The following is an 18,298-nucleotide window of genomic DNA, read 5'->3' on the forward strand; positions in this document are numbered from 1 at the left end:
CCCATCCCAAAAAAAAAAAAAAAAAATTAGAAGAAAAACCACAAGCCCCTGTTAATAAATGACCTCCCTTTTCAAGCCAATTCAAAGGCCTTCCAGAAAAGAGTTTAATTCAGTACCAGAAGGCCTGCAGGGATGGTGACGGCATCCTGGGGGAGTGGATTCCACAGGCTGGACGCAGTAGCAGAAAAAGCCTTCCTATAGTTCCCAGCGAACCAACCTCAGTGAATGTCGTGTGTCGTAGGAGTGCTGTCATGGATTTTAGAAACTGAGCAGGTCCATGGCATGGCTCCAGCCTTCCTCCAACTTAAATGGCTCTTCTGTTGGGGGAAGAGCTGCTTAAGTTGAAGGAATGTGGCTCAGGCTGAAGGAAGGCTTCAAGCTTTGCTATGAATATGCCCTTTCATCTTGGTACATTTTTACTGGTTTGCTTCCCCCCCCCCCCATGTCACAAAATTGCTCGTAGGCTTTTCTGTGTTCTCTTTTTGCGCGTCTCCAAGTGCCTAATACTTTGGTGGGGTTTTTTAAGTTCTGCATGTGCATTGCAGAAGATTAAATCTAGTTTATATCTCTGCTGATTTATGCAGCAGCTTTTTACCCTTCATAAAAACTGGTGTGATATTGAATTAACCACTAGAGGGAGCAAAACACATGTGGAAATTTTAAAAAACACTGAAGAAAGAGGAACTTTGAGATAAGCAAAAAGAGAATGCAGGAAAGCCCTGTGTTAGGATGATTTAAACTTTTTTTTGGGGGGGAGGGGGTACAATAAATACCTAAGCCATCTTTATTATTTTGTTATTGCCCTTTGAAGCCTTTTGAAAGCCTTTTTGAGATTTTTGAAGGAGGCTGTCCTCTAAGAACCTGCCTTGGTGAGATTGGCAGTGACCTTATGGGAGGGCCCTTGGTATCATCTTTGCAGCCTTTCAGAGAAATTATAATACTTGTTGTTCCAAAAGATAATTGTGGGTAGCAGCACCTCTTTTTTCAACAATTCTTGTTAGTTTGAAGATATTTTATTTTATTATTTTTTTAAAAAAATACCATAAACTGTGGTGGGGGGCTGTTTCTTGCCAAAAGGGCATGTAAAAAAAATCTATCAAATAAATTAAAGCTATCAGATTTTAGCTCAAGAGATTTCTTCTCTTCCCCACTGATCCACTCCTACTGTGACCAATACGAAGCTGTAGGTACTAATGGATTGTGTTTCTTCGTACATGTGGTTGAGTGAACAAAACAACCATGTACCAAGGAACCAAGGCAAGCTGAATTGTTATAGGCTACATATCTAGATGCAACAGTGACAGACTCGTGGACAGAATCAGGTTGCCACTGAACCCCTATAAAAGGCAGGAGGTGGGGTCAATTTAAAGTAAATCATGGGTAGGCAGTAGGAAAGTATCTAATCTTGAAGAGGACCTCCCACTAAACCTCACTGTATGATGGGAAGGATTTTCCTTTTAGGGGAATCTGGCCATGGGGATGCAGAACCCCATGATAAGGTCTGACTGGCTCTAAAATAGACATCCTGCTGCATCTACCCCTGAACCAAACCACAATATACATATACATCCCCATTAACTTTAGATACCTGAAAACAGAAACCTCTCTCATAAATACTAGAACGGGGGGTCATCTACTGAAGCTGGAGGGTGAGAGATTCAAAACAGATAAAAGGAAGTGTTTCTTCACACAATACATAAATTGTGGAACTCCCTGCCCCAGGATGTGGTGATGGCTGCCAACCTGGAAGGCTTTAAGAGGGGAGTGGACATGTTCATGGAGGAGAGGGCTATCCATGGCTACTAGTCAAAATGAATACTAGTCATGATGCACACCCATTCTCTCCAGTATCAGAGGAGCATGCCTATTATCTTGGGTGCTGTAGAACACAGGCAGGACAATGCTGCTGCAGTCGTCTTGTTTGTGGGCTTCCTAGAGGCACCTGGTTGGCCACTGTGTGAACAGACTGCTGGACTTGATGAGCCTTGGTCTGATCCAGCATGGCTTTCCTTTTGTTCTTAATAACCAGGTTTCACAGGCTGTGGCAAATTCTAGTGTATACTGCAAATGGAAGCCAACCATTATGTACTTCCAAAAGACACTGGGAAGAGTGTGGCATGCAGCCTTGCGATGTTTGGCATACAGCCTCCAGATCCTTTGGCCTGGCCTCTGGATTTGTTCTCCATTTTGAAATTATGGACTGTTAAAAATGATGGCCAGAAACCCATAGCCTTAGAAGCCAGAACGATCTTAATTTCTCTTTCATGAAGATTTGCGACAAAGTAGCTTTTGGTAAATAAGGCTCAGATTTACCATGACCACTGTTGACTGAAATACCGAGATACCTACTGCTGCAGAAACCTAAAAGTTAGGAGGTAATCCTACCACTTTTTCAAAGACTTCCTGTTAGTACGTTGTATCTTGGATGTAAGGGGACAGAATGCAGAACAGAAATCGGATGTGTTGGTTTTCCACTGCTGGGTTTGCAAGCCCGAAATGGGACATACCAAAGTCAAGCTGCCCTGACCTGGATGTCCCATGCTAGTCTGATCTCATCAGATATCAGAAGCTAAGCAGGGTCAGCCCTAGTTAATACTTGGATGGGAGGAAAATTACCCACTTCAAGCTCTTTCCTGGGGCAGTGGGAAAGGTGGTTTTTAGAGGGGAAATGGCCAGCAGAGAAAAGGATGACTCTCCCTCCTTATCTGTCTTCACTCCTAACTGCAAATCCTGAACTGAACTGAATGGCCCAGGCTAGCCTGATCTTGCTGAGCTCTCAGAAGCTAAGTTGAGTCGGCCCTGGTTGGACGGGAGATCACTTGAATGGGAGATCAACAAGAAGTCCTGGGTTGCTGCACAGAGGCAGGCAATGACAAGCCACCTCTGTTCATCTCTTGCCTTGAAAACCCTAGAGCAGCGGTGTCGAACTCAATTGTTGTGAGGGCCGGATATGACATAAATGTCACTTAGTCGGGCCAGGCCCTGCCTCGCCAGCCCAGGATGAGAGAGTGTGTGTGTGTGTGGCTGCCTTAGCTGGCCGGATAAGAGTTTTCAAGGGGCCGTATTCGGCCCGCAGGCCTTGTTTGACACCCCTGCCCTACAGGGTCGCCATCAGTTGGCTGCGGCTTGATTACACTTTCCACAAAGCACCCCTTTCCTTTCCTTTTCCTTCTTTGCTCCTATGACCCATAGTTCCTGAGCAGTTATTTCTTAGAGGAAAATATAATGGAGAGATATTTGGCCATGGCCAATGTTATATTTGGATCTCTATCCATCAGCAAAAAGGGGACTATTTTGTTTCTTGTTATGGGGGCAGGAATTCTTGCCAATATGGGGCTGATCCATTTATCTCGGTGGTGTTTAAAGAGGGGGCCTTCCATCATCTTATGAGATAACGTGTCCATTTTCTTTGAATTGCATGAGCAAAGTCTGTCAGAATATAGTAGATTTCTATATCTTCCGTTTAATACTGCTGAGGGTGCTGCATTTAAACGGGCAAGCATAAGGGCTCTTCGGAAGGAAGGGACTGTCAGGTTGTAAAAGTATAGTGGAGTTATCAAAGGGGGAGGAGTGCCATAAAATTGAGCTGAACATACTCTCCGGGCACGCATTGTGGAACAGGCACTTCCCACAGACAAAGCCAAATTGCACAAACAGCGATTCTTCCTTGTCTTTTCTTTAAAAAATAGTTTAAACAGAAAGACAGAGAGAATGGAGAACAGAGCAGGGCAAAGAAATTGAGGAATACCGAAAAGGTGAACTTGAAAAATAGTGCAATTTCAAAGGAGAAGGATGCAGTTCTTATGATAAATTCTTTCATTCCCTTTTTTAAAATAAAGAGGTGGGTCCCATGTTGCAGGCATGACTAAAGGTGAGACAGCAAAAAGTTCAGGATGACTCTGTGGTCGACATAGGTTTTATATTCATAGAACCGAGCCATTTAATAAGATGCCAATTAAGCCTTCCCTATGAAATCACCTTTGGTTGGCTTTAGTTAACTTGACAAGTTTACGATCTGGGAGAAGAAAAACAAACAAACATATCAAGCTGAATTTAAAATCAGCTTCTCAGTTTATCCACCTGGCCCTGCTACAAGTGAGTGGATCACATATACCAAATTTGATCTTTCCCCCTGTTAATCTATCACACAACAGTTACAAGTCAAGCATCGTTGTTGAAGCATGCAACATCTCAAGAGGTTACAGAAGTGGCTAAATAACTGCATATTAAATAAACCTCGGTTGGGGCGGTGGGGGAAGAAAGCCCCCGTCCCACCAAATACAGTTAGTGCTTGCAGGTTTAGCTCTGTAGCTTGGTTTGCTTTTCTCATATCAGCAGCCGCCAAATTCACAACAGAAAGATATTGCACCAAAAAGACATGTGCAGGGAAAAGGTATATTATCACATTAATATTTATGATTTTTTTTTGCGGGGGGAAGATATGTGGTACATAAAGTGCTTCTAGAATTGGTGCAATTAGAAACAAAGGGGGAGGGAATCCTTATAATTGAGATACCATTATCCAATGCGAAAAAATGGATCTGGCTTCTGCCCCCTCCAGCTCAAGCGGCGGTAGGATTCATTCAAAATGCCTCCATTGCAAAGAGTAAAGTACTAGTAAAACAGTCACTGTACAAAGGTTAGCAACAGGATTAAGTAGTTCCTCCCCACTTCCCGTGACAATAATGTCAACCCCATCACCAAAAGAGCTATAATACATATAAATATTACTAAGGAATAGTGAGGCAATTTCTTTATTGAATGAGAGATTTGGCATGCTGTGTTATGATCTTCTCGTAACTTGTAAATATTGTTGATTGAGTGTAAAGTACTTTATACAAATCAGCAATTCTGTTTTCTCTCTGGCATCTGTGAAAGTTCAATGCAGAGGATTAAAAGGCATTAGGTATTTTCTGGTGATATATCGAATCTGCAGAATTTTCGGGTTTTTTTTTTCTTTTTTACAAAAACTTTTCCAAAAAGATCAGTGGTAACGAGGCTGGAAGGGAGGGGGAACAAAGTAAAGTGAAAAATGCCACTGGAATCAAGTCTCAACTGAAACTACGAACGGGGGGAAATGTTAATTTTTCCCCCAGTAGAAGATTTTAGTTTAATTGCAGTGAAATAAAATCGGGGGGGGGGGATGTCTAAATCATTTTTTAAGTAAACATGAGCTGTAATACTATACCTGTAAAATGATTAATTCCATTCATTGTCATTAGAAAGTATGTAAAACATTTATTAAGGGCTTTTGCCTACAGAGGCGAGACATAAATAGGACAAGTCCTGCTGAAATGTAATCAGAGTACACATCAACCTCGTTGGTAATCAGCCGTGGAAACTTCAGAAATACTATCCACAGGTGAGGAAAAAGTCACTTCCAAGTGCTGGATTGAGACGTCTGCGCTGTACAAACGTTTGCTCCGTGAACCAACCACACCGTCACACTGTTCCGCCAGGGTCTCTTGCAAAGGTCTGTCAGGCAAAATCGAAAAGTGCACGCAGAACAAAGCTCCGTGAATAGAATCTTTTCCTCTTTTTTTTTTAAAGAAAAAAACAATGAAGAGGCGCCATCTTAATCCACTCCTTCGAACCCTTGAGCGTTTTCCACTGCCATGAGGAGCTTCTCTCGTAATTCTTCAAAAGATTCATAGGGAGGTAAGTCAAGGCGGTTAAAGCTGAAATCGAAGAGGGGAGAATGTGCAGTTTCAGCGGTAGGTTGATTTCAAACCGATATACATTTTTTTTCATTTTTATTTGGTCCAGATTATAATAGGTGGAAACGGCTCGTGCAATATTTGGCATAGAGTATTTAGTATTTTTAGTATTGTTCTGTTTCTGAACACCAGAAACGAAGTTCAGGTATAACGAACAAACTGGAGCTTGTTCAAGTAAAGAATTAGCCAGGGCTATTCTTGTATTTGCATGTTCCTTGTACATGGTGGTGAGATCATAGACTTCCTGGTTTTAGGAAGTCTTCTGTAGAACTGCAGTGTGTATTGGTGGCCCAGCAATTTAACAAACTGGAGTTTGTTCAAGTAAAGAATTAGCCTGAGCTATTCTTGTATTTGCAAGTTCCTTGTACATGGTGGTGAGATCATAGACTTCCTGGTTTTAGGAAGTCTTCTGTAGAACTGCAGTGTGTATTGGTGGCCCAGCAATTTAACAAACTGGAGCTTGTTCAAGTAAAGAATGAGCCCGGGCTATTCTTGGATTTGCATGTTCCTTTCCCCTCCCCTTGTACATGGCGTTGAGCTTGAAGACTTCCTAAGCCAAACTTTGAACTACCACAATGTGTTTTTGTGCCCAGCTATTTAATAAACCGGAGTTTGTTTCTTGCCTGCAGTGCAACATTCTTAACTATGGTTTCATCCTGGTTGGGAATCCCAGCTTGTAAACACAAGCTCAAGAGTAAACCACAGTTCGTCGTTATGACTGAACCTGGAACAGAGCCCATGAACGACTCTGTAGTTCAAGATGAAAGGAGTTTGAAAGGAATAGGAGGAAAATCAGTATTGCTGAATGATTTCCCGAACCTCTCAGGTAAGGTTGTTTTTTTTTTTTTTGCCAGTCCTGGGACTGGCAATAGGAACAAAATGGTTTAGCATCCCTGACACAAGAGACCTCAGATCCCACTGATCCGTTTTGCTAGCAGACCATTCCCTTCATGCAACATGCTGGGGAACTGATCTGCCTCCCGGAGAAAAGTGCCTCCATTAGTAGAACCAGTCTGCGGGATCCAACCCTTCATGATTCAGCTGTTAACTACCAAACCTGACTGCTTGTGTCTGAATACTTCCAACTTCATAACTCTCTTGAATCATCAAAATGCCTGAACGGAAATTTAATAACCTAGGAAAAAACTTGGCCAATGTCATGAGATCCTTTTGGTAGTGCGTGGCAACAGAGTTAAACTGGACCTTTCTCAGTTTCAATGATAAGTTAAAAACCCTTTAAGTGGTAAAGGTATGTTTCTCTTTTTTTGTTGCACAAAATCTCTCTCTCTCTCTTCCCCTCCCTCTCCCTTTCCCTCAAGATCGCTGTACTATTCCAGGAGTAAGCAAGGCAACCTTGCAAAGAAACCCCCCCTCCTCCCTTGCGTTCCTCTCCAGATTGCCCACTCTCCAGGTGGGTTGCCACATAAAATAGAGTTGGAAAGGACCATCTAGGTCATCTATTCCAGCAGGAAATTCTCAACTACCTCCCCTCCCAACACCCCCAGTGAATCCTACTCCATGCCCAAAAGATGGCCGATGCCCTCCCTCTCATGATCTGCCTAAGGTAATAGAATCAGCATTGCTGACAGAAGGCCACCTAGCCTCTGCTTAAAAACCTCCAGGGAAGGAGAGCTGACCACCTCCCGAGGAAGCCTGTTCCACTGAGGAACCGCTCTAACTGTTAGAAAGTTCTTCCTAATGTCTAGACGGAAACTCTTCTGATTTAATTTCAACCCGTTTGTTCTGGTCCAATCTTCTGGGGCAACAGAAAACTCGGCACCCTCCTCTATATGACAACCCTTCAAGTACTTGAAGATGGTTATCATACCCCCTCTCCGTCTTCTCCTCTTCAGGCTAAACATACCCAGCTCCTTCAACCTTTCCTCAAAGGACGGTCTCCAGATGCCTCACCATCTTTGTTGCCCTCCTCTGGACATGTTCCAGCTTGTCTATATCCTTCTTAAATTGTGGTGCCCAAAGCTGAACACAGTACTCTAGGTGAGGGCTAACCAGAGCAGAGTAAAGCGATACCATCACTTCGCATGATCTGCACACTATGCTTCTGTTAATACAGCCCACAGCAGCCAACAAAGCCATGGCAACCTTTAATGGCTGGCTCTAACATCTAGGCCTGACATAGCCTACCTCTGTTCTGTTCAGAAAAGGGAGTAGAATCGCAGAAAGAGTTTCTTTTAAAGGGCAATGTTAAAATGTTTTTGGTAGACAACAGGGAGAGGAGCGTGCATGCATTCCATCCTACACTGTCTTCAATAATTGGTATTGCAAATAAATAAATAAATAAATAAGTCCACAGCAGCCACAGCGCTGTGGATATGCTCCTGAACAGCTCCAATTCATTTCAGTGTGGTCTGTGCAGGGGAAATGGGAAGAGCCGTGTCTCACTGGCAGAATGTCAGCTTTGCATGCAGAAGGCACCTGGTTCAAACTCCTGCATCTTCGGTTAAAAAAGCAAGTAGCTGGTGAGTTCGTGATGTGAAGGATCTCTACCCAAGACCCTGGAGACCTGCCACTGGTCAGACCTTGATGGGCATCTTGGCCATCTTTTGGGCATGGAATAGGGATCACTGGTGTGTGTGTGTGTGTGTAGGTAGTTGTGAATTTCCCTCATTGTGCAGGGGGTTGGACTAGATGACCCTGGTAAGCCCCTTCCAACTGTATGATTCTGCGATTCTATGGCCAACGCTCAGACTCAGTGCAAGACAGGTTCTTGCATTCACCTCCCCAGTGGACTGTACCATAAGTTTATTCTCCTCAATGCAATAATATACGGAGCAGCTTCGAATAGCCTGAGGTTTTTGCCTCTGTGGTTGTACTTTATGTGTTCATGGGCATTCCACAAAGGGCTTGCTGACCATTTTCAAAAAACCAAGAATGAGGGGTGTGGGGGAAGTGAGATTTTGGAACCGGATCCCAGCGTACCAAAAGAACAAAGAGAGAAAAGGAGTCTGCTGGCTTTTAGATGGTTGCCAATTTTGCCTTCCCCCCCTAATTCTTCTCTCTGTCCCCATCCATTTATTTTTCAGAGAGAGAGAGAAACAAAACACGATGATAAATTGTTCTGATTCAATTCCTGACATCTCCAGTTGAAGGGACTAGGCAAGAAGGTGATGTGAAAGACCACAGCCTGAGACCCTGGAGAGCTGCTGCCGGTCTGAGTAGACAATACTGACTTGGATGGACCGAGGGTCTGATTCAGTACAAGGCAGCTTCAACTGTTTATGTGTGGATAAATTATAATACCCAGCTAATGGGAGGGGCTTCCCAGACCCCCGCCCTGAGTACATTTCCATCCTGCTTTAAAGGGGGTGAACAAATATTGACTCTGTTTTAAAAGCCTGCTTCATTATACCATCAAATCTCCCTTGGCATTCTTATGGTCACTTTTTTTTTTTTTGGAAAAATTTGAAGACATGCAATGATTCATTCTCTCTCCCCTCAGGAATCCATTCCACCTTTGCTACTGACTAAAATAAGAACTTTATTTTAAGACCTCGCCAGACTCCTTTAGCGTCCACATAACTCCCAACTCTCCCGCTAGGGAAAAAAGCTTGCTTTGCAAAATAGCTGGAAAAGCATTAACAAGGGCTGACTGGAGATTTACAGCGGGTTTTGCTGGAGACGGGAATCTTCCTGCGTCAAACCAAGTCACTATATGAAAAAGGGCTTCCCCCCCTGCCTAGGCTGTGATTTCGTATGTTTTAATAGATCGTACGTTTTAAAAGACAGGTGGAAATTAGATTCCATAAATAAGTGACTTCTCTGAAATGGCTGCTAAATTAAAGCTCTGCTGTGTGCCGTGTTTCAGAACTGAGAACTAGCCCTGCCTCATGAGAAGAGTCCCTGTAAACAGAAGGGTTTTATGGGAGAGTAAACGAAGCGAAATGAATCACTGACACCCACAGTGCTTAGCATGAAATAATAAAAAGTATGGAAAGGGAGCCCAATAACCTTCCATCGACAAAAATCTGTGATGGTCAAAGTCAGGGATCGCCAACATTTGTAAGCCTGCAGGCACCTTTGGAAGTCTGACACAGGCTGGTGGGCACACCCACAAAATAGCTGCCGCAGGAGGCGGAGCCAACCCCAAAACGTCAGGGAGCGAGATCATGCAAAACTCTCACGGAAACTCTACAACATTTCAGGCAGATGCTCCGTTTAACACAGGGGTGGGGAACCTTTTTACCTCCAGGGGCCATTTGGATATTTATAACATCATTTGCGGGCCATACAAAATTATCAACTTAAAAATTAGCCGACCAAGCCCCAAGAAGGTAGCTGCCCCAGATGACACACACACCCTGGCGTGGGCAAGCAGACAGGCATCCAACCCATGGCCTGGGTGGGAAAGGGTTAACATAGTTTCTTGGGCGGTCGTAGCAGCTCCATAGCTAACAACTCTTCCGCAAAAGGGGAAAAAAGGTTCCTTTTCTCGGCAAAACAAACTCACATCTGTCTTGAATAGAGGCTATTCCTGTCCACGGGAGGGGGCGGATCACCAGTCTTAGATCCTTCTGAGCTAGAGATCTCCCAGGACCCACGAAGGGCCAGACCAAATGAGTTCAGGGGCCTTAAACGGCCCCCAGGCCTGACGTTCCCCACCCCTGGTTTAACAGGATGCCTTTTATAAGGAACAAATTGTTTAAACGTATTTTCTCGCATACTCACAGCTTACCTTCAGCCACACCGTGAAGATCTGTGTGGTTCGGTGGCAGCCACGGGCAAAGCAATGTTTTTAAAAATCTGCACACTCAGTCAGAAGTTCTGATGAGCAAAAGGCCAGTCCACATTCTAAAAATATTTGCTGGCAGCCAGAAAAAGGTGTCCGTCGGTATCATGGCCTCAACGGCCACCACGTTGGGGACAGTAGCGAAAGTACACGGCGAGGAAGGAAGGTGGTTTTGCAGAGGCAACTGGGGGCTGGGAGTTGGACTTCCTGTTCCTCTGCCTCTCACAAAGGGCAGGGTCAGGACAGGCATCTGTTTCTAAAGTGCGATCAACAACCAGTACATTCCAGCTTTAAATGCTGAAGACTAAATTGGATCACACACACCCCGCCCCAAAATCAGGACTGACTCAACATAATTTAAATCTTCTCTGGCTGGAGAAGTTTGGCATCCACAAAAATTTCATTGTCCAGACATTCCAAACCGATCCCCGCGCAGCTGGGTGCAAAATAACCCCCCGATTCTCACGAATCTTTTCGAGACCCTTCAGCATGCACGCATAGACGACACAGCAGTTACCCCAACGCACAAAAACCATCATGTTAGGCTGGCAGCGGCCTCCGCAGACTGAATGGGGGGTAACGCCAGACTTAACCCCTGGGAGAAATTCTTCCACGGCAACATAAGCTTAACAAGATCTGTACTGAGTTCTTACCATGTGTGAGCTCTGGGTAACTTCTCAGGGCTTCCCCATTGCTCTATTGTAAACAGCTGAGGACCGTTTGAACCTGGATCAAAACAGACGCATGTGAACGGAACTGGCAGTAAACGGTGGAAGCCTTTGGTGGGCCACATCAGCAAATGCTGAATGGTAAAGGCAGGCTCTCTAGGAGGGCTTGAACAGTTGGTGGGGGTGCTTTCACCCTCTCCCTGTGCAAAATGTGTGCGCATTCTCCGACTGGGGGCCAAATACCCATTCCCTTCTGACTTACTACTATTAATTGAGTGGCTGCTATTATGAGTTGAATATGGAGTTTTTCAAATTAGTTTTAGGCCTTTGGTAGTATTCCTTGGCTTGGGAATTTTAAAGAAGAAGAAATGGTTTTTATATGCCAACTTTCTCTACCACTTAAGGAAGAATCAAACCTGCTTACAATCACCTTCCCTTCCCCTCCCCACAACACACACCCTGTGAGGTAGGTGAGGCTGTGAGAGTTTGGAGAGAGCTGTGACTAGCCCAAGGTCACCCAGCTGGCTTCATATGGCGGAATGGGGAAACCAACCCGGTTCACCAGATTAGCGTCCACCGCTCATTTGGAGGAGTGGGGAATCAAACCCGGTTCTCCAGATTAGAGCCCACCACTTAACCATTGCTCGTAACCACGATACCACACTGGCATATTGGGTCACAGCTACAGAAACAGGGCTAATGCTCAGGGGTAAAAGCATGCTGTGCCCACAGAAGGTCCCATGTTTTAACTACCTCCGGTTAAAAAAGGGATCTTGGAGAAATGGACCCAGGAGTTAAGAAGAGACTAGATTAGGGGTCCCCAAGCTTTTTGAGTCTGTGGGCACATTTGGAATTCTGACCGAGCACAGTGGGCACAGCAACAAAATGGCTGCCACAAAATGGCTGCCACAGGAGGCAGAGAAAGCCACAAAATGATTGCCACTGCTTAACTTCAGTACCACAGTGTAGTGGTTAAGACCGGTGGTTTGGAGCGGTGGACTCTGATCTGGAGAACCAGGTTTGATTCCCCACTCTGGTCACATCTGGTTTCATCCGGTGGCGGCGGTGGGGAATCTCGCAAAGTTTTTGTTTTAAATGCAGATTTTTCAGTCAGACCTACCCCAGCCTGCTCAGAAACCCCAGAAAACTCACCATAAAGTTCAGCAAATCCATTCATAGGCACTCGTGATGTCCCAGTTACAAACTGCAACAGTCGGATGCGCTTCTCAGCATCCATCAGTAGAACAGCCTACAGAACAGAGAGATACCTCAGTTACAGGAGTTCTCAGTTACAGCTACAGACATGACGCTGTTCTCATGCCACAGGCGCTTCCACCAAGTGAAACTGAAATCCCGACGTTGGGGTGGGTGTCCCATCCAGTGTGAGTGTAGATGTGCTAGATGAAGGGGCAGCTTCCTCTTTCTCTTCTGTGCTGTGGAAAACGGGCAGGACAATGCTGCTGCAGTAGTCTTGCTTGTGGGCTTCCTAGAGGCACCTGGTTGGTGTGAACAGACTGCTGGAATTGATGGGCCTTGGTCTGATCTAGCATGGCTTTTCGTATGTTCTTATGAGAGGGCTATTCATGGCTACTTTACCTTTTATCCCTTAGAAGCTCCTTGATCAATTGATCTTGAGCAGCATATATCTAGTGTTGGAGGGATATAAGGACTGAAACAAATCTTGCCACTGACAATGTAGCCTTGGGGTCCCTGTCGCTTAGTAAAAAAGGCATTATGTCAGTCACAGAGGCATTGGATTTGTATATATTCATGGCTACTAGTCAAAGTGGATACTAGTCATGATTAGGTTTGCCAGCCTCCAGGTACTAGCTGGAGATCTCCTGCTATTAAACTGATCTCCAGCCGATAGAGATCTGTTCCCCTGGAGAAAATGGCCACTTTGGCAATTGGACTCTGTGGCACTGAAGTCCCTCCCCTCCCCCCAAACCCACCCTTCTCACACTCTGCCCCAAAAATCTCCAGGTATTTCCCAACCTGGAGCTGGCAACCCTAGTTGCACACATGTTCTCTCCAGGATCAGAGGAGCATGTCCATTATATTGGGTGCTATGGAACACAGGCAGGATGCTGCTGCTGCAGTTGTCTTGTTTGTGGGCTTCCTAGAGGCACCTTATTGGCCACTGTGTGGACAGACTGCTGGACTACTTGATGGGACTTGGTCTGACCCAGCAGGGCTTTTCTTATGTTTTTATGTTCTCCTGCTGCAGCCTGAAACCACGACCCTGATCAGTGAACCCTGGGAACAATTTGACAGGGGTGTGTTGTGTGCGTGTGTAGGGGGTCTACAGTGGGGAGGGAGAATCTCCCTTCCATGAGTGGAAGCGTCTCCTAAAAGTTGGAAAAGAATCTTCGGACCAAGTCTTTGACATTACGATCTGAGCATCAGGCACCAGACCCCTTTCCAAGAACTTCCCCACATCAATGCTTGGGTTCGAATAGCTAGGTTCGAGTCCAGTAGCCCCTTAGAGACCGACAAGATTTTGGGGTAGGAGCTTTCGAGAGTCCAAGCTCCCTTTGTCAGAGGGCTTGCGTGGGAACAGGGCAGTGCCGAAAAGGCAGAGACGGACAAAGTTACCTTCCAGTACCACTGAATGACGGGATGGTTTGGACAGTATCCGTTCTTATAGATCGTGTGTTGTCTCCAGTCGTTAACGTCAACATCGCCAAGACCGCACATCAGCAACTGTGGGGAAAAGACATTTTTTTAAAACTATGCAGAGTTTTTTCACTATCTGACCCTCTAAAGCTCCTCTTTATCTTTAAACAGGCTTATTAACAAAGCAAAATTAATACATAAGGGTATTAAGGAGCTTCTTTCTTGACGCTAAAAGTACTTGAAGAGGCTCTACTAAGTTAGACACATTCTAGGCCCCATGTACTCAAGCCAGCATGATGTAGCGGTTAAGAGCGGTGGTTTGGAGTGGTGGACTCTGATCTGGAGAACCGGGTTTGATTTCCTACTCCTCCACGTGAGCGACGGAGGCAAATCTGGTGAACTGGGTTGGTTTCCTCGCTCCTACACACGAAGCCAGCTGGGTGACCTTGGGCAAGTTACAGCTCTGTTAGAGCTCTCTCAGTCCCACCTACCTCACAGGGTAGTTGTAAGCTGGTTTGATTCTTCCTTGAGTGGTAGAGAAAGTCGGCATATAAAAACTAACCCTTCTTCTTTTCCTTATCTGGTTATGTGCTCACATATTAAGAACCCCCACCGAAATCAATGCAAAGCTTGTATGTTGAGACACCCTCTTGCATCTGACTCAGTATAGATTGATTTTTCCCCATTGAATTAAAGACACACAAGTCACTTCTGACTTATGGTGACCGTATGAATTAATAACCTCCAAAACGTCCTATCATTAACAGCCTTGCTCAGGTCTTGCAAATTGAAGGCCGTGGCTTCCTTTATTGAGTCCATCCATCTCCTGTTGGGTCTTCCTCTTTTCCTGCTGCCTTTCACTTTTCCTAGCATTATTGTCTTTTCCAGTGACTCTTGTCTTCTCATGATGTGACCAAAGTATGATAGCCTCATCTTAGTAATTTTAGTTGCTGGGGAGAATGAAGACTTCATTTGACTTAGAACCCATTTATGTGTCTTTTTGGTGAACTGCGGTATTTGTAAAACGTCCCTCCAACAACACAAATGTTCAACTGATATGTCAGAATTCCACAACATGGTATTTCCAACAATAAGACTGACTGACAAAACCCAGGAACTAAAAGTCAACTAACCTCTAGCTCATTTTCATCAAAAATTTTAATTAAGTCTGTTGGCAGAAGTTCTGTGAAACCCTGAAGGGAGAAAAAAACACACACATAAAATGACACAAGTTCACAGTGAAATTTAACGTTATCAACAATAAATAAACAAGTCCCTGTTTTAGCTTGAGGGGTGGGGGAGAATTGAACTAGAGATGTTCCATAACGCAAACTGTGGACTCTGCCACTGCCCCACAAATCTTAGAAGAATACCGGCAATATTCTTAACTATTTATTGTCACTTCCATTGTCTGCAACTTCAGGGAAATCTTCCTTAGCATCAGTGACATTAAAGGATTGCAGGCGTGTATTGAAATGGTAGTCTTTTTATGACTACCACTCAGGTGGCAAACAAAGAATTTAACAAAAAAGAAACCAATGATCCATTAGATGACAGTTTGGAGTGATATACAGAATGTTCAAATGTTTATATAATTGACTGAAGTTAGGTTTAGGTGGCAAAGCATTTCCTTTTTTTCTTTAGTGAATTTTAGATGTTGTAATGTTCAGGCTGAACGATAGTATTTATGGTAATATTTTTCTTTTTCTCTTTAAATTTAAATTATGATCTGTTTTTCTAGTTTGTGCAAGCAAAACTTTAGTTAGCATAAACTGGGTCATGGGCAGACCTTGAGTTATCAGTGGGAATCAACATTCATCCATGCCCTTAGGCATCATTGGGAACAGGACATAAGCTAACACTGACTGGATCATATAATCTACTTTCGAGCACTCTGATTATGTATCATCTTTTCTTTATCCTGCCATATGTACACACCTACAAAACTGCCAAATTTTTTCAAAGTGCACTTCTTCAATGATGGTGAATTTATGCAGGGTATAAATGAAGTAAATAAATAAATAAGGTGGTTTATGCAATGTACTGGAAAGTTGGGAAAACTCCAGAGATGGCAGAATGGATTGGCAAACTGTTTGACTACGCTTCAATGTCAAGACTAACACATTGGGTTCAAAGAAAGTCAATGGATGATTTTAACCAGACATGGCAACCATTGTATGACAAATAGGGGTGTTCTTAGAATGACTGGTCTCGTTTTAGGTAGAGACACTTAATGCTATCACAATAACTAAATCCATAACTAGCATAGAATCATAGAATTGGAAGGTACCACCAGGGTCATCTAGTCCAACCCCCTTCACAATGCAGGAAATTCACAACTACCTCCCCCTCCCCCACACACCCCAGTGACCCATACTTCATGCCAAGAAGATGGCCAAGGGGCCCTCCTTCTCATTATCTGCCTAAGGTCATAGAATCAGCATTGCTGACAGATGGCCATCTAGCCTCTTCTTAAAAACCTCCAGGGCAGGAGAGCTCACTACCTCCCAAGGAAGTCTGTTCCACTGAGAAACCGCTCTAACTGTTAGAAAATTCTTCCTGATGTCTAGACGGCAACTCTTTTGATTTAATTTCAACCCATAGCAATGTTAGATCAATTAGTATAGAAAATGTTCATAAGTTTATTTCAAGCAATAAAAGTATAAATGACAATATAGGTAATGACTAAAAAAAATTAACATTCACTATTTAGAAATTTGTACTAAATATTAGATTTTTAAGCATTAGTTAATGGCTTTTTTTCCATCGTTACCATTGGAACACAGGGGTCAGACATAGAGAAGAACAAATAGTTGTTTGGTCACAGACATGTTGTTATTTAGGTCCTTATCCCCCCACCCCCGTGTGTTTTTTCTTTTTTTTCTTTTCTGTATCCCCATATATATATAAAAAAGAATACAGTTTAAAAAAATAAATAAGGTGGAAGTGAAGAGGTAGAATGGACAGCAGGTAGGGGACCACACTTTTAAGATGCTGCTCTGTCACAGCAAATAAGAAAACTAGCACAATAAAAGAGGGGAATGGACTGAAAGCTCTCTCCCTTAGGTTCTAGTTTTCTACAGGCAGGGAGTTTTTTGTGTGTCAGGATTAAAAACAAAACAAAACAGCAGTCCCTTCCTGCAGTCTGAAGTGGTACAGTCCACTCTATCCCATCGTTGCGCTTGTGTGTCTAAACCAGGCTTGATCAGCTTGGCTCAGACCCCGGTTATACACTATCATTGCATGTGGGGCTCTTTTTAATAACCAGTAAGGCAGTCCTTATTGGTTATTAACAAGAATTCGTAGATGCTACTTTCGGCATGTCTTCCCAAGCTTACTTTCGAAGTCCGCATCGACTCAAGTAAAAAAAAACACATCAGTAACAACAACAACAAAAGCAACATCTGGCTCTGCCCCCAATAAACTTAGCCAATGTAGCCAAGGGTTAATGAAGCGGCTTACCTCTAGAAATGCATTCATCTGCTTTTGGACCCTGTTAACAAACCTCCACTGGATGACTAAGCTGCAGCAGAGAAGGGGGAAAACATTTTGGTTAGGAGACATAAGAGAGATCATTGGACAATTTCAACCACCCCATAGAATCATAGAGTTGGAAGGGGGAAAAGGAGAGTTGGTTTTTAGATGCCGATTTTCTCTACCTTTTAAGGGGAGTCAAACTGGCTCCCAATCGCCTTCCCTGCCTCTCCCCGCAACAGACACCTTGCGAGGTAGGTGAGGCTGAGAGAGTTCGGAGACTCTCTGTGACTGGCCCAAGGTCACCCAACTAGCTTCATGTAGAGGAGCGGGGAATCAAACCTGGTTCACCAGATTAGCATCCACCGCTCTTAACCACTACACCACACTGGGGCATACAGGCCATCTAGTCCAACCCTCTGCTCAGTGCAGAACCAGCCTAGAGCATCCCTGACAAGTGTTTGCCCAGCCGCTGCTTGAAGACTGCCAGTGAGGGGGAGCTCACCACCTCCCTAGGTAGCCGATTCCACTGCTGAACTACTCTTACTGTAAAAAGTGTTTTCCTGATATCCAGCAGGTACCTTTCCACCCGTACTTTAAACCCATTATTGTGAGTCCTAGCCTCTGTGGCTCACCCATGCCTTTTCCAGCTTCTTATTTCTAGCTTCAGTGATCTTTCATCGAACTCGTATAGAAACAAGCAAACGGAGCCAACAAGGGAAAATCAATCCCTCCCATTTTTAAGCAGTTGTTTTGATGGCTGCTGAGTGTGAGGATATGCATGGCTTGTTATTTAATTTTCCTCAGTTTCCCTTTGGGAGATCAATATGATGGTTAAGGAAAAGAAGAAGAAGAGGAGTTGGTTTTTATATGCCGACTTTCTCTACCACTTAAGGAAGAATAAAACTGGCTTACAATCACCTTCCCTTCCCATTCCCGCAACAGACTCCCTGTGAGGTAGGTGGGGCTGAGAGAGCTCTAAGAGAGCTGTGACTAGCCCAAGGTCACCCAGCTGGCTTCATGTGTAGGCGCGGGGAAACAAATCCAGTTCACCAGATTAGCCTCCGCCACTCACG

The 18,298-nt window shown here is 44.2% G+C and overlaps 1 protein-coding gene across 8 annotated transcripts in view; it reads right to left on the reverse strand.

Moving 5' to 3' along the window:
- Positions 1 to 5,571: 5,571 nt before the first annotated feature.
- The window catches only part of NEDD4L (NEDD4 like E3 ubiquitin protein ligase), a 321,176-nt gene continuing 308,449 nt past the window's right edge, over positions 5,572 to 18,298 (reverse strand). For all 8 annotated transcript variants that reach the window (XM_056847912.1, XM_056847914.1, XM_056847913.1 and 5 more), the window contains 6 exons: positions 17,211 to 17,271; positions 14,882 to 14,941; positions 13,728 to 13,835; positions 12,285 to 12,381; positions 11,118 to 11,190; positions 5,572 to 5,678 (listed from right to left, as the gene is read on the reverse strand). In XM_056847912.1, the coding sequence (XP_056703890.1) occupies positions 5,576 to 5,678; positions 11,118 to 11,190; positions 12,285 to 12,381; positions 13,728 to 13,835; positions 14,882 to 14,941; positions 17,211 to 17,271 (502 nt within the window). In that variant the 3' untranslated portion in view covers positions 5,572 to 5,575. The remainder of the gene's footprint in view (positions 5,679 to 11,117; positions 11,191 to 12,284; positions 12,382 to 13,727; positions 13,836 to 14,881; positions 14,942 to 17,210; positions 17,272 to 18,298) is intronic.

Source organism: Euleptes europaea, chromosome 4, assembly GCF_029931775.1.
Source record: "Euleptes europaea isolate rEulEur1 chromosome 4, rEulEur1.hap1, whole genome shotgun sequence".
In the NCBI taxonomy this organism is placed as follows: Eukaryota; Metazoa; Chordata; class Lepidosauria; order Squamata; family Sphaerodactylidae; genus Euleptes; species Euleptes europaea.